Source organism: Ranitomeya imitator, chromosome 2 (assembly GCF_032444005.1).
Source record: "Ranitomeya imitator isolate aRanImi1 chromosome 2, aRanImi1.pri, whole genome shotgun sequence".
In the NCBI taxonomy this organism is placed as follows: domain Eukaryota; kingdom Metazoa; phylum Chordata; class Amphibia; order Anura; family Dendrobatidae; genus Ranitomeya; species Ranitomeya imitator.
In genome coordinates this window covers 833,242,622-833,269,884 of record NC_091283.1, presented here as the reverse complement: position 1 = coordinate 833,269,884, position 27,263 = coordinate 833,242,622, and the positions used below count along the sequence as shown (strand labels likewise).

General features: G+C 46.1%; 1 protein-coding gene across 1 annotated transcript in view; it reads right to left on the bottom strand.

Moving 5' to 3' along the window:
* Window positions 1-4,936, bottom strand: part of LOC138666048 (uncharacterized) — a 33,897-nt gene extending 28,961 nt beyond the window's left edge. The window contains exons 1-3 of the mRNA XM_069754143.1: window positions 4,742-4,936; window positions 2,513-2,618; window positions 880-986 (exon numbers count right to left, since the gene is read on the bottom strand). Of these exons, the coding sequence (XP_069610244.1) occupies window positions 880-986; window positions 2,513-2,611 (206 nt within the window). The 5' untranslated portion in view covers window positions 2,612-2,618; window positions 4,742-4,936. The remainder of the gene's footprint in view (window positions 1-879; window positions 987-2,512; window positions 2,619-4,741) is intronic.
* Between the last annotated feature and the right edge of the window lie 22,327 nt (window positions 4,937-27,263).

Genomic DNA, 27,263 nt, shown 5'->3' with positions numbered 1-27,263 from the left:
GCGCTAATGACGGGAATCAACGCCGGATTCCCTATACAGCGGGGGGCACAGGCTGGTAACAAATCCCAGTCCACGTGCAAAATCATTATCGCCTGCCCACAGCACGCACCAGGACGAGAGTCACTGATACCGGAAATATCCCCCCGCTATCATCACATGGCTGCTGGATCCCCTAATCAGGGCTGATTCATTTCTTAATATAACTTTATAGGGCTCGGAGCGCCAATAATCTGATACAGAGCTCCAAACCTTCTAAGTCCCCACATACAACCATGGAGCCAAAGGGATATGCCATAGATGTGGGTCTTAGCTCGGAGACGGGGGTCCTGCCTGAGGAGATGGCCACCGGCAGATAATGAATGGGAGTTACGGAAACAGCTGGGCATCTAACACATTTATGGGATACGGCCCAATGGTCTTCGATGGTAAAACGTCTGAAATTAAAAGAATGGACAGGAGACAACTTACTGATCACTGGGGCCTGACCAATGGGACCCTCAGCGATCCCAAGAAACAGAATCTGGATCTGCAAAGCCCCCTCTGAACGATGCGGAGGTGAACACGCTCGCTCCACGCTCTGTATGACTGTAGGCGATGGCGGAGCGATGTTCCCAGTGTCTTCATGCACAAATGTAGAGTCTCATCCTCAAATCCAAAGCCCCCGTTTTTGGGATCACTGGGGGTCTGACCATAATTTTCACCCCTTTAATAAAATTGTGATTGCCAGCAGACACCACTAGAGGGCACTTACTGCAGACATTCGCCTCCTTATGGGACAGTTGGACACGGACACTGGACTCAAAGTTGTCCGAATCCTCAGACCCTCGCTGACTAATGTGACCCTCATTCTGGATGACGATACTTTACCCCCTGACGTACCTGCACTCTTCACTCGTCTCCACATCTTCCTCCTCGGGCTTCTCCTCCTCGATGATCTGAGATAACAATTCCTCTACATGTCTCCGCAGCTCGTGTTTTCGGGCAACCTAAATAAAGGAAGGGGTCATTGCTACCTAATAACTGGTGTTGATTTTGGTTTGTGGCCCACGGGATGCCGAAAAATGCACCAAATTTATTAAGAGGAAGGCTCCTGTTAAAGGGGTGGTCCAGGATGGAGATAGGGAGGACGTACGTTCAGAGCGGGTCAACAACATCCGGTTAGTCGGGGTCCTAATCCTGGCACCCACCAAACTTCTGAAAGTACAAAGTGTACGGAGCCAGGACAGCTCAGCAGCATACACCATGTAGTGGCCGTTCTCGGTACTGCAGCTCAGCTCCTATTGAGGTGAATGTGATCTGACTCATCTTGGGAAGATTCACTTTATTAGATAAATTGGTCCAAATGAAATGAAAAGTGCTCCAAAAAGACGTGTACCATGCTCTGAGGTCTCGCCAGACCCTAAAAGTAAAATGCTGTAAGGTGTTACTGGCCTGTCTTAGGCTATTTGTTCTGCTGTCGCAGATTGCAGGCTCTTCCACACTGACTAGACCTCAAGTGGTCGTCAATTATGTCCACTGCACCCCATGTGACTATGTATGTCCCAGATACTGCTGCAAGATCCAAAAACTGGAGTAATCGAGCAGAGGATGGGGCAGGGGATGAGGCAGAGAATGAAGCAGAGAATGGAGCAGAGGATAGGGCAGAGAATGACGCAGAGGATGGGGCAAAGCATGAGGCAAAAAATTAAGCAGAGGATGGGGCACAGAATAGGGCAGAGAATGGAGCAGAGGATGGGGCACAGAATAGGGCAGAGAATGGAGCAGAGGATGGGGCACAGAATGGGGCAGAGGATGGAGCAGAGAATGGGGCAGAGAATGGAGCAGAGGATGGGGCAGAGCATAGGGCACAGAATAGGGCAGAGGATGGGGCACAGAATAGGGCAAAGGATGGGGCACAGAATAGGGCAGAGAATGGAGCAGAGGATGGGGCAGAGCATAGGGCACAGAATAGGGCAGAGGATGGGGCACAGAATAGGGCACAGAATAGGGCAAAGGATGGGGCACAGAATAGGGCAGAGAATGGAGCAGAGGATGGGGCAGAGCATAGGGCACAGAATAGGGCAGAGGATGGGGCACAGAATAGGGCAAAGGATGGGGCACAGAATAGGGCACAGAATAGGGCAAAGGATGGGGCACAGAATAGGGCAGAGAATGGAGCAGGGGATGGGGCACAGAATGGGGATGAGGATGGAGCAGAGAATGGGGCAGAGGATGGGGCACAGAATAGGGCGGAGGATTGGGCACAGAATAGGGCGGAGGATGGGGCACAGAATAGGGCAGAGAATGAAGCAGAGAATGGGGCAGAGGATAGAGCAGAGAATGGGGCAGAGGATGGAGCAGAGAATGGGGCAGAGGATGCGGCACAGAATATGGCAGAGGATTGGGCACAGAATAGGGCAGAGGATGGTGCACAGAATAGGGCGGAGGATGGGGCACATGATGGGGCAGGAGGCTTCGGCATTGGGGACAGGTGAAGGGCAGGTTTAGGACAGGTGAGGACTGCAGACATCACCTTTGTGCTCTCGCTGGGGGTCAGATCCCGAGGAAGATGCTCTAAGGTCTCGATCTGTCTAAGCTTCTTACGTAGTTTTCGGAGCTCAAGAGCGGCCATTGTGGTCCTAAGAGAAGATTGCGAGGAGTAAAGATTGTATTAGACAATGGAGAATAACTGCAAAAGTGCAGAAATGACAGGAGTCTGCACGTATGAATGACTATGGCTGGGGTTTTTCCAATCTACTTTACACCACGGTGCTGCTCTTTTACACCAGTTAATGTGTATGAACACAGGTCCAGCAATAAATCAGTCTATGAGCAAATAGCTTTACTAAGGCTGCGTTCACACTGGATCATTCAATGCAGCTTTTAAATGCTATTTTTGATGGGGGGGGGGGGGTAAACAAATCCTAAAAAGGATGCAAATTATCCCTTTAAGGATGTTGCCTACTTTTAGCATTTAGGTAGCAGAATCCAGGAAAATCACTGTGAAAACAAAATATTTATGTAAATGAGGTTGCAGGCGCACTAGGGGTGGGACAACAACCGGCAACGGTATCAATTATCCTCCCACACTGACCCAACTGTTGATAACAGCGATGTAGTGGCACTGATGTCAAACAAGCCCATTGGGGTGGAGCCAGCTTAGGAGCGATGGAGGATTGTCCCGCCCTCGGGAAACTTGCAGCCTCATTTACATAAAGAGTCAGAGTTGATTTTCTCAGTGACGGAAAATGCATTTTTGACCAGGAAGGTTTCGGTGGTCTCGCATTTTACTACCAGCAATACGAGGACGTTGGTGATGGTAAGGATCCCATCGAGGAAGAAGCTCGAATCACATCGATGTAAGGCTTTGTGAATAAGAAGTTTCTAAAGGGAATCTGCCAGTCGGATCAACCCTCCTCTGCAGTCTATATGGGCATGCAGGTCATAGGAAGCTGAATAAAATGATACCTTCATAAATGTGATCCGATGTTTTATTGCAGAGAAATCCACGTTTTTCTTAATATGTAAATGTACTGTTAAGATCTATGGGCCGGACATAGATCTTGCTGAGGATCTGCCTTCAGAGATTATTACAAATAAATGGGGCGTTAACAGTATGAGACATGTAATGACTGCCAGTCTATTCTCCTTATCTACATGCCCACACTGGCAATGCCTCCTCTCATTAAAAATAATCCCTGGAGGCAGATTCTCAGGAAGATCTATGTCCAGCCCGTAGATCTTAACAACTAATTTGCATATTAAGAAAAACTTGGATTTCTCTGGACTAAGACATCGGATCACAGATATCAAGGCATCATTTTATTCAGCTCCCTATGACCTACATGCCCATATAAATGGCTGAGGAGGGTTGATCCTACTGTCAGGTTCCCTTCAAGATGCCAGCGAAGTTGCTGGATTTACCCAGGTGGCGCCGCTTCAAGTAAATGCCAGCAGTCGATCTCCTGAGGTGACTTTGCTGCTGTTCTTTTGGTGGCTACATCGCTGGTGTCTTTTACTCTATACTATGAATTGTCTCCTTCCCCACCATCCTGCAGAATGTAAGCCCCCAAGGGCAGGGTCCTCGCCCCTCTGTATCAGTCTGTCATTGTTAGTTTGTTTACTGTAAGTGATATCTGTAAGGCTACGTTCACATTAGCGTTCCGCTAATGTGCGTCGCTGTTGCGTCGGCGACGCGCCCCTATGTTTAACATGGGGGACGCGTGCGTTTTTTTTGTTGCGTTTTTCGACACGTGCGTCGTTTCCGACGCTAGCGTCGGACGCAAGAAAATGCAACAAGTTGCATTTTTCGTGCGTCCGATTTTCGTCAAAAAAATGACGCACGCGTCGCAAAACGCAGCGTTTTTGCGTGCGTTTGCGCGCGTTTTTTTGTGCGTCGTGCGTTGCGTCGCCGACGCAGCGGCGCGCAACGCTAATGTGAACGTAGCCTTACTTGTATGTAACCCCTTCTCATATACAGCACCATGGAATCAATAGTGCTATAGAAATAAATAACAGAGAGATAATAGATAGATAATATAATAGATAGATAGATAATAGATAGATGATAATTGATAGATAATAGATAGATGATAATAGATAGATGATAATTGATAGATAATAGATAGATGATAATTGATAAATAGATAGATGATAGATAATAGTTAGATTGGTAATATATAAATGATAATAGACATATAATAGATTATATATATATATATGTCAGCTATGTGATAAATCCTCAGATATTAGCTGTCTCCACCTTGTGTACTTCTATGGGGCAGATGTGCGGTGCTCCCGGCCCCTACAGACCCGCAGTCTCTGCTCGTACATGTGGCCGCACAGCCGCGCTCGGGTCTCGGCGCCGTTCACACAGTGACTCCGGGATCAGAGCGGCCATGTCACAACCTGCCACATAGTTACCTCTCCCCGCGCCCCGGAAGGTAAATATCCACGTGACCCGGAAGTGCAGGCGGCTGCTGCTCTGAGACTGACTGACCTGTCCGGTCACCCGGAAGTGTCGCGGCCGCCATTTTGTCTGTGCTCCTTGGGGGGCGCTGTTGCTCAGCGTCACTGTACCCTGCACCTTATCTGCCCCCCGCTTATTGCGCCAGATAAGAAAATGTCCAGCACTAACTTGTCCAATTGTCAAATAATGGAGCCTCGAAAAAGTGGAAACCATTGTTTCCACCTTTTCTGGGCTTTGGGAGATAGACGCAAAGTGCGCCCCCTAATGGTGTCTGCCCACAGCCCCTCTGTTACCACCAGGGAAGATGCAATTTAAAGCAGAGGTAAAAAAGAAACTTCTAGAAGCATCGCCCATGACCATTGTTTTTTTTTCCTGGAGCCCTGGAGGTGACCTGGATTAAAGGGGTTTTCCAATAATTAAGAGTTATCTCCTCTCCAAAGACCCGGCGATGACTGGCAGCTCGGGTGACCCCCGTCTACTTTGCCCTATGGACCACCGACATCTCCATTACTAAAATAGTGACTTCAATGCTCTCACAGCTGGATGGGGCCGCCCAGTCCTTTATGTGAATTTATCAGATTTGGGATTGGGTCATGCTTAAATGGGTTTTCCAGTTTTAGAAAACCCATTCCCAGCTGAAATGTGTTTAAAAAATAATAATAATAATGTTCCTTTTCACCCTCCCCGGGTCCACCATTGAGTATGTGTAATACTGATGTCACATCAACAGCGCAGCAGCCAGGGGCATGCTTAGAAATCATGGGGCCCCGAAGCAGTAGTTCCAATTGCTCCCCCGTCTCCGCACAAAATAAAAAAATTAATTTTTGGTGGGATCACACAAGAGCACATGTCACAACTTTGCAGTCCTTAAAAAGTAATTTTCCTACTATCAAAGCCCCTTAAGAGTTAGTATGCATTAAGATATCCCTTTATGGCCCCCATAAGTATGAGAACAAAAAAGTGCCCCCAAACACAGTATGATACAGAGTGAATTCCTACACAACACCCTCCAGACCCATAGTTTGATGACCCTACATTACCCCCACCCTGCAAAGTGTGACACATTGACCCCAACACAGTATGATGGCCCTCCATACAGTATAATGGCCCACGACACAGCCCTTCTCATTGTACAATGGCCTCCACACAGTATAATGGTCCCCACACAGTATAGTGGTCCCCACACAGTATAATGGACCTCACACAGCACTATAAACTGTAAAATGTCCCCCACGTAGTCATGTAAGCTGTATAATGGCCCCCAAATAGCCCTGTAAAATGGCCCCCATGTAGCCCTGTAAACTGTATAATTGCCTCCAAATAGCACTGTACTCTAAAATGGCCCCATGTAGCCCTGTAAACTCTAAAATGGCCCCCATATAGACCTGTAAAATGGCCCCAATGTAGCCCTGTAAACGGTATAATGGCCCCCATATAGCCCTGTAAACTGTACAATGGCCCCAATGTATCTCTGTAAATTGTACAATTACCCCATGTAGCCCTGTAAACTGTATAATGGCCCCCATATAGCCCTGTAAACTACAATGGCCCCCCATGAAGCTCTGTAAATTGTACAATGGCCCCCATGTAGCCCTGTAAACTGTATAATGGCCCCCATATAGCCCTTTAAACTCTATAATGGCCCCCATTAAACTATTTTAGGGCCCCGCCACACATCTCTCCAAACAGTATAATGGGCCCTTGTTATGCTGGCTACTCACACGCCTTCTAAGGGCCGTCCTACTCACTGCATTTTTTGCTTTGCTCCACCCTGTTCCTGAGCATCGCTCTGAGCTGCCTTGTGGGGTTAATTGTCCGGTGATATCAAGCTCTCAGGTTAGTAATGGTTAGTAATGGAGAGACCTCTATAAGACACTCATCCATTGCTAATCCTATAGTTATATTGTAAATAAAGACACAGCCAGAATAAAGTCCTTTATTTGAAATACAAATTTTTTTTAAACTTTTTTATTTAAAAATAAACAGTTATACTCACCTAACGCCCATTCCACTGAAGCCCTAGTCTCCTGTAAAAAAATAAAAATAAAAAATAAACAACAATATCCTTCACTTGTCTTTCGTTCTATCCCACGCCATAATCCATGTCAGGGATAAATAGTTTTAAACCTGGACAGTGCCAAGATGCGACCGTCCAGCCTGAAAACCACTGAGAATGAGATAATAATTTTATTTATATAGCGCTAACATATTCCGCAGCACTTTACGTTATGGAGGTACATTATGAGATGCTGCGAGCTCAGCCTCAGTCGCCAGCGGTAACGTCATCGAGGTTACCGCAGGTCACAGAGGCTGTGTTCCCAACCGGGCCCCTTAATTGTGGTGATCTCAGTCAGATCACCACTAGCACAGTGAAAAAAAAGTCTCAGTGCAGTGCTGAGCTCAATGATTCACGGTGCTAGCGGTGATCTGACAGAGTCACCGTAGTTCAGGGGTCCGGCTGGGAACATGGCCTCGGTGTCCAGCGGTAATCTTGATGATGTCACTGACGTTGTGCTCGAAGCAATTCATTCCTCAGCAGTCACATCTTGGCACCAATCAAGATGAAAACTATTTATCCCAGACATAATTTACGGCGTGTAACAGAACGACGGACAGGTGAGGGATATGGTTGTTTTTTATTTTATTACAGGAGACCATGGCTTCAATGGAATGAGCGTTAAGTGACTATAACTGAGTTTGTTATTTTTAAATTAAAAATTTAAAATGTTTTTTTTTTCTATTTAAAATAAAGGACTTTATTATGTCTGTGTGTTTATTTGCAATATAACTATAGGATTAGTAATGGATAGGTGTCTAATAGACGCCTCTCCATTACTTAGCCACAGGCTTGACGTCACCGGACAATACAAAGATTACATCAACCCTACAAATTTTAACCCCTATTGCCTTTTTTGGGCTGGCTGTGGACTGCTATTTTTAGGCTGGGGGGCCCTTACCAGCCCCCAGCTGTCTGCTTTAGGTTGGCTGGTTGTACAAAATGTGGGAGACCCCACGCTGTCTTTTTTTTTTAATTAGTTATTTAAACAATTAAAAAATGGTGTGGGGACCCATATACAGTGGGGCAAAAAAGTATTTAGTCAGTCAGCAATAGTGCAAGTTCCACCACTTAAAAAGATGAGAGGCGTCTGTAATTTACAGCATAGGTAGACCTCAACTATGGGAGACAAACTGAGAAAAAAAAATCCAGAAAATCACATTGTCTGTTTTTTTAACATTTTATTTGCATATTATGGTGGAAAATAAGTATTTGGTCAGAAACAAACAATCAAGATTTCTGGCTCTCACATACCTGTAACTTCTTCTTTACGAGTCTCCTCTTTCCTCCACTCATTACCTGTAGTAATGGCACCTGTTTAAACTTGTTATCAGTATAAAAAGACACCTGTGCACACCCTCAAACAGTCTGACTCCAAACTCCACTATGGTGAAGACCAAAGAGCTGTCAAAGGACACCAGAAACAAAATTGTAGCCCTGCACCAGGCTGGGAAGACTGAATCTGCAATAGCCAACCAGCTTGGAGTGAAGAAATCAACAGTGGGAGCAATAATTAGAAAATGGAAGACATACAAGACCACTGATAATCTCCCTCGATCTGGGGCTCCACGCAAAATCCCACCTCGTGGGGTCAGAATGATTACAAGAACGGTGAGCAAAAATCCCAGAACCACGCGGGGGGACCTAGTGAATGAACTGCAGAGAGCTGGGACCAATGTAACAAGGCCTACCATAAGTAACACACTATGCCACCATGGACTCAGATCCTGCAGTGCCAGACGTGTCCCACTGCTTAAGCCAGTACATGTCCAGGCCCATCTGAAGTTTGCTAGAGAGCATTTGGATGATCCAGAGGAGTTTTGGGAGAATGTCCTATGGTCTGATGAAACCAAACTGGAACTGTTTGGTAGAAACACAACTTGTCGTGTTTGGAGGAAAAAGAATACTGAGTTGCATCCATCAAACACCATACCTACTGTAAAGCATGGTGGTGGAAACATCATGCTCTGGGGCTGTTTCTCTGCAAAGGGGCCAGGACGACTGATCCGGGTACATGAAAGAATGAATGGGGCCATGTATCGTGAGATTTTGAGTGCAAACCTCCTTCCATCAGCAAGGGCATTGAAGATGAAACGTGGCTGCCTGGCTGGGTCTTTCAACATGACAATGATCCAAAGCACACCGCCAGGGCAACGAAGGAGTGGCTTCGTAAGACGCATTTCAAGGTCCTGGAGTGGCCTAGCCAGTCTCCAGATCTCAACCCTATAGAAAACCTTTGGAGGGAGTTGAAAGTCCGTGTTGCCAAGCGAAAAGCCAAAAACATCACTGCTCTAGAGGAGATCTGCATGGAGGAATGGGCCAACATACCAACAACAGTGTGTGGCAACCTTGTGAAGACTTACAGAAAACGTTTGACCTCTGTCATTGCCAACAAAGGATATATTACAAAGTATTGAGATGAATTTTTGTTTCTGACCAAATACTTATTTTCCACCATAATATGCAAAAAAAATGTTAAAAAAACAGACAATGTGATTTTCTGGATTTTTTTTTCTCAGTTTGTCTCCCATAGTTGAGGTCTACCTATGATGTAAATTACAGACGCCTCTCATCTTTTTAAGTGGTGGAACTTGCACTATTGCTGACTGACTAAATACTTTTTTGCCCCACTGTATTCTTGATAACCAGCTTTGCTAAAGCTGATGGTTGCAGCCCACAGCTGTCAGTTTTGACATGCTGGTTATCAAAAATACAGTGAAACCCATGCTGGTTTTTTTATTTATAGCTCAGGCGTGAGCTGATGAATACTTCCATCAGCTACACCTGCTGTCGCTATTAGCGGCAGCAGGCGTAGGCTGATGGGAGTAATAATCCCATCAGCTGATGCCTGTCATTGGTACTGTCATCTGACAGCTTGGGAGCTGCGGCTCTCTGACTGGCGGTAATGATCTTACCAGCGATCAGAGGCAGTATTTGTGCGCTGTCATGCACATCGTCACAAACACTAAATTTTCGGGCCCCCAACTCGAGTGAATTGGGTCAGGGGTCGGGTACTGTTCTGATACCTGAACAGAACTTTTTTGACCTACTTGGCCAAACCCTCCAGACCCGAACATCCAGGGGTTCGTCTATCACTAATCATAATTCATCTGTTCCTTCCGGTACCAGCTTCTTCTTTGTGACAAAGACCGATTGTTCCCTACGTCCCTGTATTGACCATCGAGGCCTTAACAAAATCACCATAAAAAAACAAGTTCACTCTGAACTTGATTTCAGACCTTTTTGACAGAATCCATGGGGCTAAGATTTTCCCCAAATTGGATTTATGAGGGGCTTATAACTTGATCTGGATCTACAAGAGTGACAAGTAGAAGACGGCCTTTAATACTTGTGGTCTGTGAAATGCACCCGGTATGTTCCAAGAATTCATCAATAACATCTTCTGGGACCTTCTCTATGTTTTCGTGGTTGCATATTTATACAACATCCTGATATTCTTTCTGGATCTTCCCATAGAAGACACGGTCGTCAGGTTCTGCAGCACCTAAGGGAGAACAATTTATTTGCCAAGTTGTCCAAATGTGTCTTTGAATAGTCTCACTTGCCATTTCTTGGTTACATTGATTCTAGCCAGGGTCTTGAGATGGATACTGAGAAGATATTTTCGGTTCTCTCCTGGCCTCGCTCTCAGGGCTTACATGCCATCCAGCACTTCATTGGGTTTGCCAACTTCTACAGGCAGTTTATCCCTCACTTCTTGTATCTCATGGCACCCAAGAAATGGGTGCATGGCAGGATTTGGCCTTAGTCTGCCTTGTCGTCCTTCCATCACTTGAAATAGGCCTTCACGAAAGCTCCGGTGCTGCATCACCTTGTCCCTTAACAGCTTCTAGTACAAGTGGATGCCTCTCCTATTGGTGCTGGGGTAGGTCTTCTGCAAAAAAAAACATCTTCTGGGAAATCTGTCTCCTGTGGTTTATTTTCTAAACTGTTCTCGCCGGCTGAGAGAATTTACTCTTTTGGAGACCGGAAACTACTGAGCTCTAGAAGAATGGCGTTATCAACTGGAAGGCACCAGCTCTCCAGTAATAATATACACTGATCATAAGAACTTAACCTTTCTACAGTCCACCTAATGGTTAAATCCTCATCAAGCCAAGTGGGAACTCTTCTTCGCTCGTTTTGATTTTGAGCTACACTTTCGTTCAGCAGAGAAGAATGTTAAAGCGGATGCTCTGTCTCAATCTTTTGACGTGACTGATTCTGTAGAGGAGTTTCATTACATCATAGACCTGGCCAGGATTGATAAGGTAGCCTGTTTACCTGAAAAACATTCCTCCTGGGAAAAACCTTTATTCATACTGCTAAGAGAAGACGAGTACTGTCCTGGGCATACAAATGTAAGCTATTCTGCCATGTGGGCATACACAAATTTACTGAGCTAATTGCTTGTTGTTTTTTAGTGGCCCTCACTGGTCAATGATGTTTGGGACTTTATGACCACTTGTCCCCAGTGCACCAGGAACAAGTCTCCCAGGAAGAAGCCTGATGTGTTGTGAATTCTGTGGCTGAATTCACTCCTGTGGTCACAAGTGGTACTGCAGCTTCTGAGCTTCCTTCCTCAGGTGTTCTGGTGAGCTCATTAGCTGCTTCGTTACTTAACTCCACCTGATGCTGCTATCCTTGCTCCTAGTCAATGTTCCAGTGTTGGATCTGAGCTTCTCCTGATTGTTCCTGTGACCTGCTGCTCTGTATAGCTAAGTGCTTTTTTGCTATTTTGTTGCCTTTTTTCTGTCCAGCTTGTCTTTTGTTTTGCTGGAAGCTCTGAGACGCAAAGGGTGTACCGCCGTGCCGTTAGTCCGGCACGGTGGGTCTTTTTTGCCCCTTTGCGTGGGTTTTGCTTTAGGGTTTTTTGTAGACTGCAAAGTTCGCTTTACTGTCCTCGCTCTGTCTAAGAATATCGGGCCCCACTTTGCTGAATCTATTTCATCCCTACGTTTTGTCTTTTCATCTTACTCACAGTCATTATATGTGGGGGGCTGCCTTTTCCTTTGGGGTATTTCTCTGGGGGCAAGTCAGGCCTATTTTTCTATCTTCAGGCTAGCTAGTTTCTTAGGCTGTGCCGAGTTGCATAGGTAGTGGTTAGGCGCAATCCACAGCCACTTTTAGTTGTGTTTAGGATAGGATCAGGTGTGCAGTCTACAGAGTTTCCACGTCTCAGAGCTCGTTCTTTTGTTTTTGGGTATTTGTCAGATCACTGTGTGCGCTCTGATCGCTAGGCACACTGTGTCTCTGGATTGCCTTCATTACACCTTTCATTAGCAAACATAACAGTACTAGGAGCCAACTAATGATTCTCAATAGAGGGAAAGAAAAAGTTCTGACATCATTTATTTTTTTTTTTCTCTGCTCTGTGTTCACTTTTTTTTTTTTTTTTTCCCCTAGACATTTGGGTGTTTCTGGACACAGGTGTGGACATGGATTTTCAGGGTCTGTGCTCTTCAATGGATAATCTCGTTATAAATGTACAAAAGATTCAAGATACTATTGATCAGAAATCTATGTTAGAACCAAGAATTCCTATTCCTGATTTGTTTTTTTGGAGATAGAACTAAGTTTCCAAGTTTCAAAAATAATTGTAAACTATTTCTGGCCTTGAAACCTCATTCTTCTGGTAATCCTATTCAACAGGTTTTGATTATTATTTCTTTTTTGCGCGGCGACCCTCAAGACTGGGCATTTTCTCTTGCGCCAGGAGACCCTGCATTGAGTAGTGTCGATGCGTTTTTCCTGGCACTCGGATTACTGTACGATGAGCCTAATTCAGTGGATCAGGCTGAGAAAAATTTGCTGGCTTTGTGCCAGGGTCAGGATGATATAGAAGTATATTGTCAGAAATTTAGGAAATGGTCAGTACTCACTCAGTGGAATGAATCTGCGCTGGCAGCTTTGTTCAGAAAGGGTCTCTCTGAGGCTCTTAAGGATGTCATGGTGGGATTTCCTATGCCTGCTGGTTTGAATGAGTCTTTGTCTTTGGCCATTCAGATCGGTCGACGCTTGCGCGAGCGTAAATCTGTGCACCATTTGGCGGTACTGCCTGAGGTTAAACCTGAGCCTATGCAGTGCGATAGGACTATGACTAGAGTTGAACGGCAGGAATACAGACGTCTGAATGGTCTGTGTTTCTACTGTGGTGATTCCACTCATGCTATTTCTGATTGTCCTAAGCGCACTAAGCGGTCCGCTAGGTCTGCCGTCATTGGTACTGTACAGTCCAAATTCCTTCTGTCCATTACCTTGATATGCTCTTTGTCGTCGTTTTCTGTCATGGCGTTTGTGGATTCAGGCGCTGCCCTAAATCTGATGGATTTGGATTATGCTAAACGTTGTGGGTTTTTCTTGGAGCCTTTGCGGTGTCCTATTACATTGAGAGGAATTGATGCTACACCTTTGGCCAAGAATAAACCTCAGTACTGGGCCCAGCTGACCATGTGCATGGCTCCTGCACATCAGGAAGTTATTCGCTTTCTGGTGTTGCATAATCTGCATGATGTGGTCGTGTTGGGGTTGCCATGGCTACAAACCCATAATCCAGTATTGGATTGGAATTCCATTTCGGTATCCAGCTGGGGTTGTCAGGGGGTACATGGTGATGTTCCATTTTTGTCGATTTCGTCATCCACCCCTTCTGAGGTCCCAGAGTTCTTGTCGGATTATCAGGATGTATTTGAAGAGCCCAAGTCCGATGCCCTACCTCCGCATAGGGATTGTGATTGTGCTATCAATTTGATTCCTGGTAGTAAATTCCCTAAAGGTCGATTATTTAATTTATCCGTGCCCGAACACGCCGCTATGCGCAGTTATGTGAAGGAATCCCTAGAGAAGGGACATATTCGCCCATCGTCATCACCACTGGGAGCAGGGTTCTTCTTTGTAGCTAAGAAGGATGGTTCGCTGAGACCGTGTATTGATTACCGCCTTCTTAATAAGATCACTGTTAAATTTCAGTATCCCTTGCCATTGTTATCTGACTTGTTTGCTCGGATTAAGGGGGCTAGTTGGTTCACTAAGATAGATCTTCGTGGTGCGTATAATCTGGTGAGAATCAGGCAAGGAGATGAATGGAAAACTGCATTCAATACGCCCGAGGGTCATTTTGAGTATCTAGTGATGCCGTTCGGACTTGCCAATGCTCCATCAGTGTTTCAATCCTTTATGCATGACATCTTCCGTGAGTACCTGGATAAATTCCTGATTGTTTACTTGGATGACATTTTGATCTTCTCAGATGATTGGGAGTCTCATGTGAAGCAGGTCAGAATGGTTTTTCAGGTCCTGCGTGCTAACTCTTTGTTTGTGAAGGGATCAAAGTGTCTCTTCGGTGTGCAGAAAGTTTCATTTTTGGGATTCATCTTTTCCCCTTCTACTATCGAGATGGATCCAGTTAAGGTCCAAGCCATCCAGGATTGGATTCAGCCGACATCTCTGAAAAGTCTGCAAAAGTTCCTGGGCTTTGCTAATTTTTATCGTCGCTTCATCTGTAATTTTTCTAGCATTGCCAAACCATTGACCGATTTGACCAAGAAGGGTGCTGATTTGGTCAATTGGTCTTCTGCTGCTGTGGAAGCTTTTCAGGAGTTGAAGCGTCGTTTTTGTTCTGCCCCTGTGTTGTGTCAGCCAGATGTTTCTCTTCCGTTCCAGGTCGAGGTTGATGCTTCTGAGATTGGAGCAGGGGCGGTTTTGTCACAGAGAGGTTCTGATTGCTCAGTGATGAAACCATGTGCTTTCTTTTCCAGGAAGTTTTCGCCCGCTGAGCGTAATTATGATGTGGGCAACCGAGAGTTGCTGGCCATGAAGTGGGCATTCGAGGAGTGGCGTCATTGGCTTGAAGGAGCTAAGCATCGCGTGGTGGTATTGACTGATCATAAGAACTTGACTTATCTCGAGTCTGCCAAGCGCTTGAATCCTAGACAGGCCCGTTGGTCGTTATTTTTTGCCCGCTTCGACTTTGTGATTTCGTACCTTCCGGGCTCTAAAAATGTGAAGGCGGATGCTCTGTCTAGGAGTTTTGTGCCCGACTCTCCGGGTTTATCTGAGCCAGCGGGTATCCTCAATGAAGGAGTCATTGTGTCTGCCATCTCCCCTGATTTGCGGCGGGTGCTGCAAAAATTTCAGGCGAATAAACCTGATCGTTGTCCAGCGGAGAAACTGTTCGTCCCTGATAGGTGGACTAATAAACTTATCTCTGAACTTCATTGTTCGGTGTTGGCTGGTCATCCTGGAATCTTTGGTACCAGAGAGTTAGTGGCTAGATCCTTTTGGTGGCCATCTCTGTCACGGGATGTACGTACTTTTGTGCAGTCCTGTGGGATTTGTGCTAGGGCTAAGCCCTCCTGTTCTCGTGCCAGTGGGTTGCTTTTGCCCTTGCCGGTCCCAAAGAGGCCTTGGACACATATTTCGATGGATTTCATTTCTGACCTTCCCGTTTCTCAAAAGATGTCAGTCATTTGGGTGGTCTGTGATCGCTTTTCTAAAATGGTCCATCTGGTGCCCTTGGCTAAATTGCCTTCCTCCTCTGATTTGGTACCTTTGTTCTTTCAGCATGTGGCTCGGTTGCATGGCATTCCTGAGAATATTGTTTCTGACAGAGGTTCCCAGTTTGTTTCAAGGTTCTGGCGAGCCTTTTGTGGTAGGATGGGCATTGACCTATCCTTTTCCTCGGCTTTCCATCCTCAGACTAATGGCCAGACCGAACGAACCAATCAGACCTTGGAAACATATCTGAGATGTTTTGTTTCTGCAGACCAGGATGATTGGGTGTCCTTTTTGCCTTTTTGCCGTTGGCTGAGTTCGCCCTTAATAATCGGGCCAGCTCGGCTACCTTAGTTTCTCCATTTTTCTGCAATTCTGGGTTCCATCCTCGTTTCTCTTCAGGACAGGTTGAGTCTTCGGACTGTCCTGGTGTGGATTCTGTGGTGGACAGGTTGCAGCAGATCTGGACTCAGGTAGTGGACAATTTGACCTTGTCCCAGGAGAAGGCTCAACTTTTCGCTAATCGCAGACGCCGTGTGGGTCCCCGACTTCGTGTTGGGGATCTGGTTTGGTTATCTTCTCGTCATATTCCTATGAAGGTTTCCTCTCCTAAATTTAAACCTCGTTTTATTGGTCCGTATAGGATTTCTGAGGTTCTCAATCCTGTGTCTTTTCGTCTGACCCTCCCAGACTCCTTTTCCATACATAATGTATTCCATAGGTCATTGTTGCGGAGATACGTGGCACCTATGGTTCCATCTGTTGAGCCTCCTGCCCCGGTTTTGGTGGAGGGGGAATTGGAGTATATTGTGGAGAAGATTTTGGATTCTCGTGTTTCTAGACGGAAACTCCAGTATCTGGTTAAATGGAAGGGTTATGCTCAGGAAGATAATTCCTGGGTTTTTGCCTCTGATGTTCATGCTCCCGATCTTGTTCGTGCCTTTCATGCGGCTCATCCTGGTAGGCCTGGGGGCTCTGGTGAGGGTTCGGTGACCCCTCCTCAAGGGGGGGGTACTGTTGTGAATTCTGTGGCTGAATTCACTCCTGTGGTCACAAGTGGTACTGCAGCTTCTGAGCTTCCTTCCTCAGGTGTTCTGGTGAGCTCATTAGCTGCTTCGTTACTTAACTCCACCTGATGCTGCTATCCTTGCTCCTAGTCAATGTTCCAGTGTTGGATCTGAGCTTCTCCTGATTGTTCCTGTGACCTGCTGCTCTGTATAGCTAAGTGCTTTTTTGCTATTTTGTTGCCTTTTTTCTGTCCAGCTTGTCTTTTGTTTTGCTGGAAGCTCTGAGACGCAAAGGGTGTACCGCCGTGCCGTTAGTCCGGCACGGTGGGTCTTTTTTGCCCCTTTGCGTGGGTTTTGCTTTAGGGTTTTTTGTAGACTGCAAAGTTCGCTTTACTGTCCTCGCTCTGTCTAAGAATATCGGGCCCCACTTTGCTGAATCTATTTCATCCCTACGTTTTGTCTTTTCATCTTACTCACAGTCATTATATGTGGGGGGCTGCCTTTTCCTTCGGGGTATTTCTCTGGGGGCAAGTCAGGCCTATTTTTCTATCTTCAGGCTAGCTAGTTTCTTAGGCTGTGCCGAGTTGCATAGGTAGTGGTTAGGCGCAATCCACAGCCACTTTTAGTTGTGTTTAGGATAGGATCAGGTGTGCAGTCTACAGAGTTTCCACGTCTCAGAGCTCGTTCTTTTGTTTTTGGGTATTTGTCAGATCACTGTGTGCGCTCTGATCGCTAGGCACACTGTGTCTCTGGATTGCCTTCATTACACCTTTCATTAGCAAACATAACACTGATGGTCTCCTATTGCCTCTGCCAGTTTCTTCCGCCCTCTGGCAACATATCTCTATGGATTTAATCACAGACCTGTCCCTCTCCGAGGGTTGCAACACCATCTGGGTTGTGGTGGACAGATTGTCTAAGATGGCTTACTTTATCCCCTTGGTTGGCCTGTCTTCCCCTCGAAGCCTGCCACACAGTTCTACCAGCATGTGTTTCGTCTCCATGGTCTCCCTCTCCACATTGTCTAGTGCAGTTTACATCTAAATTTTGGAGGACACTTTGCAAGATGCTGACTGTCCAGCTCGATTTTCCCTCTGCGTCCTATCAACAGTCCAGTGGGCAAGTGGAACAGGTTAGTCAGACTCTCAAAAAGTATCTTCGCCACTTTATTTCTGCCTGCCAGGATGACTGGGTACAACTACTCCCCTGGGGGGAGTTCACCTACAACAACCACGTTGGGGAGTCTTCCATAGCATCTCCATTCTTAATTGTTTAATCCCAGCATCATCAAGTGCCTTCTCCTATGTCTGCTGCTTCTGGGGGACCAGCTGCTGATTCCTCTTTCGGCGATTTCCTCCAGGTCTGGCAGGTCGTGTCTCAGATGAAGACTATACGGACAGGAGGCAAGGCATGCTGCCTAACTACTTACCTGAGGATAAGGTTTGGTTGTGTTCGCAGAATCTTTGACTGAAGGTGCCTTCCTACAAGTTTGCTTCGGTATCTTGGTCTGTTCACAATCATCAGGCAACTCAGTCCGATGACCTACAGTCTTCCACTTTTGCCAAATCTACGGATCCCGAACTACTTTCACGTCTCATGCTTGAAGCCGGTGATCCTGAATCACTTCTCAAGGTCCATACTCCGGCCACTACTTCCATTCCTGAGGAACCTTTGGATGTGTTCAAGGTCAAAGACATTCTAGATTCCAAGAGGGTCTGCAGAAGACATTCTACTTGATCAACTGGAAGGGCTTTGGCCAGAAGTAGAAATCTTGGGAGCCTGCGGAGAACATCTGTACCCCTAACGTACTTGAAAGATTTCTCCGTCAGTCTAGCCAAAAAAGAGGCTGTGTAAGGGGGGAACTGCTACACCGGCTACTTGCACGCCTTCTAAGAGCCAACCTACCCATCTCGTGTTTCGCTCTGCTCCACCCAGTACCTGACCATCGCTCTGAGCTGCCTTGTGCTTCTCTTCCAGCTCTGCTGTTTTTGAGTCATAGGGTGTGCATCCGAATTCTGCAGGAATGTGTATCTTTTCTGCCTTGCAGATATCTGCTTCCCCGGCCTATCACCGGCAGGTGATACAGTCATGGTCTAAAGTGTTGGCACCCTTAAAATTGTTCCAGAAAATTAAGTATTTTCACAGAAAATTATTGCCATTACACGTTTTGTTATACAAGTTTATTCACTTTGCGTGAATTTGAACAACACAAAAAGCAGAGAGGAAAAAAATGGCAAATTGGACATAATTTCACACAAAACTTCAAAAATGGTCTGGTAAAAATTGTTGGCAACTTTCCAAAATTGTAGGTAAAAACTTTTGATTCAAGAATGTGATGCTCGTTGAAACTCACCTGTGGCAAATAACAAGTGTCCGCAATATGAAAATCACACCTGAAACCAGATAAAAAAGGGAAAAGTTGACTCAATATTTGCATTGTTTGTCTGTGTGTGCCACACTAAGCATGGAGAATAGATAGAAAAGAGAACTGTCTGAGGACTTGAGAACCAAAATTGATGAAAAATATCAACAATCTCAAGGTGACAAGTTCATCTCTAGAGATCTTCATGTTCCTTTGTCCACGGTGCGCAACATAATCAAGAAGCCTACAACCCATGGCACTGTAGCTAATCTCCCTGGACATGGATAGCAGAGAAAAATTATTTAAAGGTTGCAACGCAGGATAGTCCGGATGGTGGATAAACATCCCCAATCAAGTTCCATAGAAATTCAAGCTGTCCTGCATGCTCAGGGTGCATCAGTGTCAGCTCAAACTATCCGTCGACAAACATTTGAATGAAATTAAACGTCATGGCTGGAGACCCAGGAGGACACCACTTCTAACACAGAGACATAAAGTAGCTAGACTGCAGTTTGTCAAAATGTACATGAGTAAGCCAAAATCCTTCTGGGAAAGAGTCTTGTGGACAGATGAGACCAATATAGAGCTTTTTGGTAAAGCACATCATTCTGTTTACCAAAAATGTAATTAGGCATACAAAGAAAACATAGTACCTACAGTCAATTAGGGTGGAGATTCAAAGATGTTTTGGGGCTGTTTTGCTGCTTCTGGATGCTTTGACTGTGTGCAAGGCATTGTGAAATCTGAAGATTACCAAAGGATTTTGGGTCTCAGTGTAGTGCCCAGTGTTAGAAAGCTGAGTTTGTGTCCTGGTCATGGATCTTCCAGCAGGATAATTGTTATGGCTGGCAATCAGGCAACACAGCGTGCAGTAATCAGCGCACGTACAGAGATCTGGCAATAACCAAAAACAATAGGACGAGCTCTGAGACGTGGAATCTCTGTAGACTGCAGTACCTGATCTATCCTCACACAACTATAAGCAGCAGTGGATTGCGCCTATCACTACCTATGCAACTCGGCACTGCCTGAGGAGCTGACTAGCCTGAAGATAGAAATACAAGCCTGACTTACCTCAGAGAAATACCCCAAAGGAATAGGCAGCCCCCCACATATAATGACTGTTAGCAAGATGAAAAGACAAACGTAGGAATGAAATAGATTCAGCAAAATGAGGCCCGATATTCTAGACAGAGCGAGGATAGCAAAGAGAACTATGCAGTCTACAAAAAACCCTAAAACGAAAACCACGCAAAGGGGCAAAAAGACCCACCGTGCCGAACTAACAGCACGGCGGTGCACCCCTTTGCTTCTCAGAGCTTCCAGCAAAAGTTAATAGCAAGCTGGACAGAAAAAAAACAGAAAACAAACAAGAAGCACTTATCTAGCAGAGCAGCAGGCCCAAGGAAAGATGCAGTAGCTCAGATCCAACACTGGAACATTGACAAGGAGCAAGGAAGACAGCCTCAGGTGGAGCTAAATAGCAAGGCAGCCAACGAGCTCACCAAAACACCTGAGGGAGGAAGCCCAGAGACTGCAATACCACTTGTGACCACAGAAGTGAACTCAGCCACAGAATTCACAACAGTACCCCCCCCTTGAGGAGGGGTCACCGAACCCTCACCAGAACCCCCAGGCCGACCAGGATGAGCCACATGAAAGGCACGAACAAGATCTGGGGCATGGACATCAGAGGCAAAAACCCAGGAATTATCTTCCTGAGCATAACCCTTCCATTTGACCAGATACTGGAGTTTCCGTCTAGAGACACGAGAATCCAAAATCTTCTCCACAATATACTCCAATTCCCCCTCCACCAAAACAGGGGCAGGAGGCTCCACAGATGGAACCATAGGTGCCACGTATCTCCTCAACAACGACCTATGGAATACATTATGTATGGAAAAGGAGTCTGGGAGGGTCAGACGAAAAGACACCGGATTGAGAATCTCAGAAATCCTATACGGACCAATAAAACGAGGTTTAAATTTAGGAGAGGAAACCTTCATAGGAATATGACGAGAAGATAACCAAACCAGATCCCCAACACGAAGTCGGGGTCCCACACGGCGTCTGCGATTAGCGAAAAGCTGAGCCTTCTCCTGGGACAAGGTCAAATTGTCCACTACCTGAGTCCAGATCTGCTGCAACCTGTCCACCACAGAATCCACACCAGGACAGTCCGAAGACTCAACCTGTCCTGAAGAGAAACGAGGATGGAACCCAGAATTGCAGAAAAATGGAGAGACCAAGGTAGCCGAGCTGGCCCGATTATTAAGGGCGAACTCAGCCAACGGCAAAAATGACACCCAATCATCCTGGTCAGCGGAAACAAAACATCTCAGATATGTTTCCAAGGTCTGATTGGTTCGTTCGGTCTGGCCATTAGTCTGAGGATGGAAGGCCGAGGAGAAAGATAGGTCAATGCCCATCCTACCACAAAAGGCTCGCCAGAACCTCGAGACAAACTGGGAACCTCTGTCAGAAACAATATTCTCAGGAATGCCATGTAAACGAACCACATGCTGGAAGAACAAAGGCACCAAATCAGAGGAGGAAGGCAATTTAACCAAGGGCACCAGATGGACCATTTTAGAAAAGCGATCACAGACCACCCAAATGACCGACATTTTTTGAGAAACGGGAAGGTCAGAAATGAAATCCATCGAAATATGTGTCCAAGGCCTCTTCGGGACCGGCAAGGGCAAAAGCAACCCACTGGCACGTGAACAGCAGGGCTTAGCCCTAGCACAAATTCCACAGGACTGCACAAAAGCACGCACATCCCGTGACAGAGACGGCCACCAGAAGGATCTAGCAATCAACTCCCTGGTACCAAAGATTCCTGGATGACCGGCCAGCACCGAACAATGAAGTTCAGAGATAACTTTACTAGTCCACCTATCAGGGACGAACAGTTTCTCGGCCGGACAACGATCAGGTTTATTAGCCTGGAATTTCTGCAACACTCTCCGCAAATCAGGGGAGATGGCAGACACAATGACTCCTTCCTTGAGGATACTCGCCGGCTCAGATAACCCCGGAGAGTCGGGCACAAAACTCCTAGACAGAGCATCCGCCTTCACATTTTTAGAGCCCGGAAGGTATGAAATCACAAAATCAAAACGAGCAAAAAATAACGACCAACGGGCCTGTCTAGGATTCAAGCGCTTGGCAGACTCAAGATAAGTAAGGTTCTTATGATCAGTCAAAACCACCACGCGATGCTTAGCACCCTCAAGCCAATGACGCCACTCCTCGAATGCCCACTTCATGGCCAGCAACTCTCGGTTGCCCACATCATAATTACGCTCAGCAGCAGAAAATTTCCTGGAAAAGAAAGCACATGGTTTGAACACTGAGCAACCAGAACCTCTCTGTGACAAAACCGCCCCTGCACCAATCTCAGAAGCATCAACCTCGACCTGGAACGGAAGAGAAACATCAGGTTGACACAACACAGGGGCACAGCAAAAACGACGCTTCAACTCCTGAAAAGCTTCCACGGCAGCAGAAGACCAATTAACCAAATCAGCACCCTTCTTGGTCAAATCGGTCAATGGTCTGGCAATACTAGAAAAATTACAGATGAAGCGACGATAAAAATTAGCAAAGCCCAGGAATTTCTGCAGACTTTTTAGAGATGTCGGCTGAGTCCAATCCTGGATGGCCTGAACCTTAACCGGATCCATCTCGATAGTAGAAGGGGAAAAGATGAACCCCAAAAATGAAACTTTCTGCACACCGAAGAGACACTTTGATCCCTTCACGAACAAGGAATTAGCACGCAGTACCTGGAACACCATTCTGACTTGCTTCACATGAGACTCCCAATCATCTGAGAAGATCAAAATGTCATCCAAGTAAACAATCAAGAATTTATCCAGATACTCACGGAAAATGTCATGCATAAAAGACTGAAAAACAGATGGAGCATTGGCAAGTCCGAACGGCATCACCAGATACTCAAAATGACCCTCGGGCGTATTAAATGCCGTTTTCCATTCATCTCCCTGCCTGATTCTCACCAGATTATACGCACCACGAAGATCAATCTTAGTAAACCAACTAGCCCCCTTAATCCGAGCAAACAAGTCAGAAATCAATGGCAAGGGATACTGAAACTTAACAGTGATCTTATTAAGAAGGCGGTAATCAATACACAGTCTTAGCGAACCATCCTTCTTGGCTACAAAAAAGAACCCTGCTCCCAATGGTGACGACGATGGGCGAATATGTCCCTTCTCCAGGGACTCCTTCACATAACTGCGCATAGCGGTGTGTTCAGGTACGGACAAATTAAATAAACGACCCTTAGGGAATTTACCACCAGGAATCAAATCGATAGCACAATCACAATTCCTATGCGGAGGTAGGGCATCAGACTTGGACTCTTCAAATACATCCTGAAAGTCCGACAAGAACTCTGGGATGTCAGAAGGAATGGATGACGAAATAGACAAAAATGGAACATCACCATGTACTCCCTGACAACCCCAGCTGGTTACCGACATAGAGTTCCAATCCAATACTGGATTATGGGTTTGTAGCCATGGCAACCCCAACACGACCACATCATGCAAATTATGCAGTACCAGAAAGCGAATAACTTCCTGATGTGCAGGAGCCATGCACATGGTCAGCTGGGCCCAGTACTGAGGCTTATTCTTGGCCAAAGGTGTAGCATCAATTCCTCTCAACGGAATAGGACACCGCAAAGGCTCCAAGAAAAATCCACAACGTTTAGCATAATCCAAATCCATCAGATTCAGGGCAGCGCCTGAATCCACAAACGCCATGACAGAATACGATGACAAAGAGCACATTAAGGTAATGGACAAAAGGAATTTGGACTGTACAGTACCAATAACGGCAGAGCTATCGAACCGCCTAGTGCGTTTAGGACAATTAGAAATAGCATGAGTAGAATCACCACAATAGAAACACAGTCTGTTCAGACGTCTGTGTTCTTGCCGTTCTACTTTAGTCATAGTCCTGTCGCACTGCATAGGCTCAGGTTTACTCTCAGACAATACCGCCAGATGGTGCACAGATTTACGCTCGCGCAAGCGACGACCGATCTGAATGGCCAAGGACATAGACTCATTCAAACCAGCAGGCATAGGAAATCCCACCATTACATCCTTAAGAGCTTCAGAGAGACCCTTTCTGAACAAAGCCGCTAGTGCAGATTCATTCCACAGAGTGAGTACTGACCACTTCCTAAATTTCTGACAATATACTTCTACATCATCCTGACCCTGGCATAAAGCCAGCAGATTTTTCTCAGCCTGATCCACTGAATTAGGCTCATCGTAAAGCAATCCCAGCGCCTGGAAAAATGCATCAACATTACTCAATGCAGAATCTCCTGGTGCAAGAGAAAACGCCCAGTCCTGTGGGTCGCCGCGCAAAAAAAAAATAATAATCAAAACCTGTTGAATAGGATTACCAGAAGAATGAGGTTTCAAGGCCAAAAATAGCTTACAATTATTTCTGAAGCTCAGGAACTTAGTTCTGTCACCAAAAAACAAATCAGGAATCGGAATTCTTGGTTCTAGCATCGATTTCTGATCAATAGTATCTTGAATCTTTTGTACATTTACAACGAGATTATCCATTGAGGAGCACAGAGCCTGAATATCCATGTCCACAGCTGTGTCCTGAAGCACTCCAATGTCTAGGGGAAAAAAAAGACTGAAGACAGAGCTAAGAAAAAAAAATGATGTCAGGATTTCTTTTTTCCCTCTATTGGGAATCATTGGTTTGGCTCCTTGTACTGTTATGGCTGGCAATCAGGCAACACAGCGTGCAGTAATCAGCGCACATACAGAGATCTGGCAATAACCAAAAACAATAGGACGAGCTCTGAGACGTGGAATCTCTGTAGACTGCAGTACCTGATCTATCCTCACACAACTATAAGCAGCAGTGGATTGCGCCTATCACTACCTATGCAACTCGGCACTGCCTGAGGAGCTGACTAGCCTGAAGATAGAAATACAAGCCTGACTTACCTCAGAGAAATACCCCAAAGGAATAGGCAGCCCCCCACATATAATGACTGTTAGCAAGATGAAAAGACAAACGTAGGAATGAAATAGATTCAGCAAAGTGAGGCCCGATATTCTAGATAGAGCGAGGATAGCAAAGAGAACTATGCAGTCTACAAAAAACCCTAAAACGAAAACCACGCAAAGGGGCAAAAAGACCCACCGTGCCGAACTAACAGCACGGCGGTGCACCCCTTTGCTTCTCAGAGCTTCCAGCAAAAGTTAATAGCAAGCTGGACAGAAAAAAACAGAAAACAAACAAGAAGCACTTATCTAGCAGAGCAGCAGGCCCAAGGAAAGATGCAGTAGCTCAGATCCAACACTGGAACATTGACAAGGAGCAAGGAAGACAGCCTCAGGTGGAGCTAAATAGCAAGGCAGCCAACGAGCTCACCAAAACACCTGAGGGAGGAAGCCCAGAGACTGCAATACCACTTGTGACCACAGAAGTGAACTCAGCCACAGAATTCACAACAGATAATAGCCCAAACATGTTTCAAGAAGCACCTGGAAATAGATGGAAACAAAACGCTGGAGAGTTCTGAAGTGGCAGCAATCAATCCGGATCTAAATCCCATTGATCACCTGTAGAAAGATCTTACAATTGATGTTGTGAGAAGGCGCCTTCAAATATGAGAGACCTGGAGCAGTTTCCAAAAGAAGAGTTGTCCAGAATTACAGTTAAGAGTTGTAAGAAGCTTACTGATGGTTATAGGAAGCGGTTGATTGCAGTTATTTATTCCAAATGGTGCAACCAAGTATTAAATTGAGGGTGTCAACAATTTTGTCCAGCTCATTTTGGAGGCTTGCGTGATTTTTTTTTGCTTTTCCAATATACCCAAAGGAAATAAACATGGGTACAACAAAACGTGTGTAATCACAATAATTTTCTTGGAACAATTTTCTTAATTTTCTGGAACAATTTCAAGGGTGCCAACACTTTCATCCATGACTGTATATCAGGAGACTTCATTCTCCGTTCCTCGCCTAAATTAGGATCTAGTAGCTCAATTTTTAGCTTCTTGTAGTGACGTATTCCTGTTTTCTTTCAACTGTTATCGACCAGGCTAGCCTTCCTGCTCATCCTGTTCTCTCCGCTACTGGCCTTGGCTACGAATTCTGAACCTGTGCTGCCTGTCTCAACCCCGGACCATCTGACTACTCTTTTGTCTGTACCCAAGTCTTTGACCCTCTGGTCACCTGCTGCAGTCTCTGGGACTGCCCTGGTGTCTACCGGCAGCCCAAGCTATCCTCACCATCAGAGGCTCTTGTGAATACTCGGCATTTAGTTACAGCTTTCAGGGTAAGGCCGTCCCCATGGCGCAGTGGGTCCACACCCACCAGTAGAGTTGAGCGACCTTGACCTTTTTAGAGTCGAGCCGGGTTTCGCGAAACCCGACTATCTCAAAAGTCGGGTCGAGTGAAATCGGCCGATTATGACGTAAAGTCGGGATCGACCGAAACACGAAACCCAATGCAAGTCAATGGGGCAGCATAGTCGGCAGTGAGTGGGGGCCAGGAAAACACCTAGAGTGCCCATTTTAATGTCAAAACCATCCATTCTTCTTAATGAAGCTTGTCAAGCGTAATTTACCTTATAATAATTGGAAGGCATTTGAAATTGGGGGTCATTTGGCTAAAGTTGTGGTGGGTAGGGCTGGTTCAAGTAATTAGTGGGCCCAGGAAATCTGGACCACGTCACGGCAGTGGAGCAGGGAGAGGTAAGTATTTCAACTTTGCAAGTGCTGTGAACCTGAGCAAGCAGGGGGGGCCCACTCGTTGGCATTGGCACTGGCACAGGGCCCCTCAAAGTACAGCGGTGTGTTTGCACGGCGGGGGCGCCTCCCACCGGCAGCAACACTTTTGCGTACTATGAGAGGCCCTGTGCCAGTGACGTCGCCAACTAGTATCCCTCCCCCCCACCTGATGAAGGAACCTGCACTTTCATCTGCACCTTCCTCTTTGTCCCCGTGTAAGGTGGTATGGTATGCGGGAAGAGCAACCTGACTTTCAGCAGGGTCACAATGTTGTTGTGTAGCGTGCACGGGGAATGTTGCGTTATGGGTCAATGTACCAGCAGACTCATCTATCACTGGCTGGGCAATGGGCAGGATGAGGAGGAAACACAGATATAGGCCCAAAGAATAAAGTTGGCTAAATGCAGTTCAAAATTGGTAACACAGGAATAACCAGGGGGCATTGCAGTGGAGGACAACTGGAATGAGAGGCTGACACAGAGAGTAGGCCCAAATCAGTAAGTAGTCGAAATGCAGTTCAAAATTGGCAACCGTAGTAAACAGGCGGCACAGCTTTGTTCAGTGGAGGAGAACAGCAAGGAGTGGCA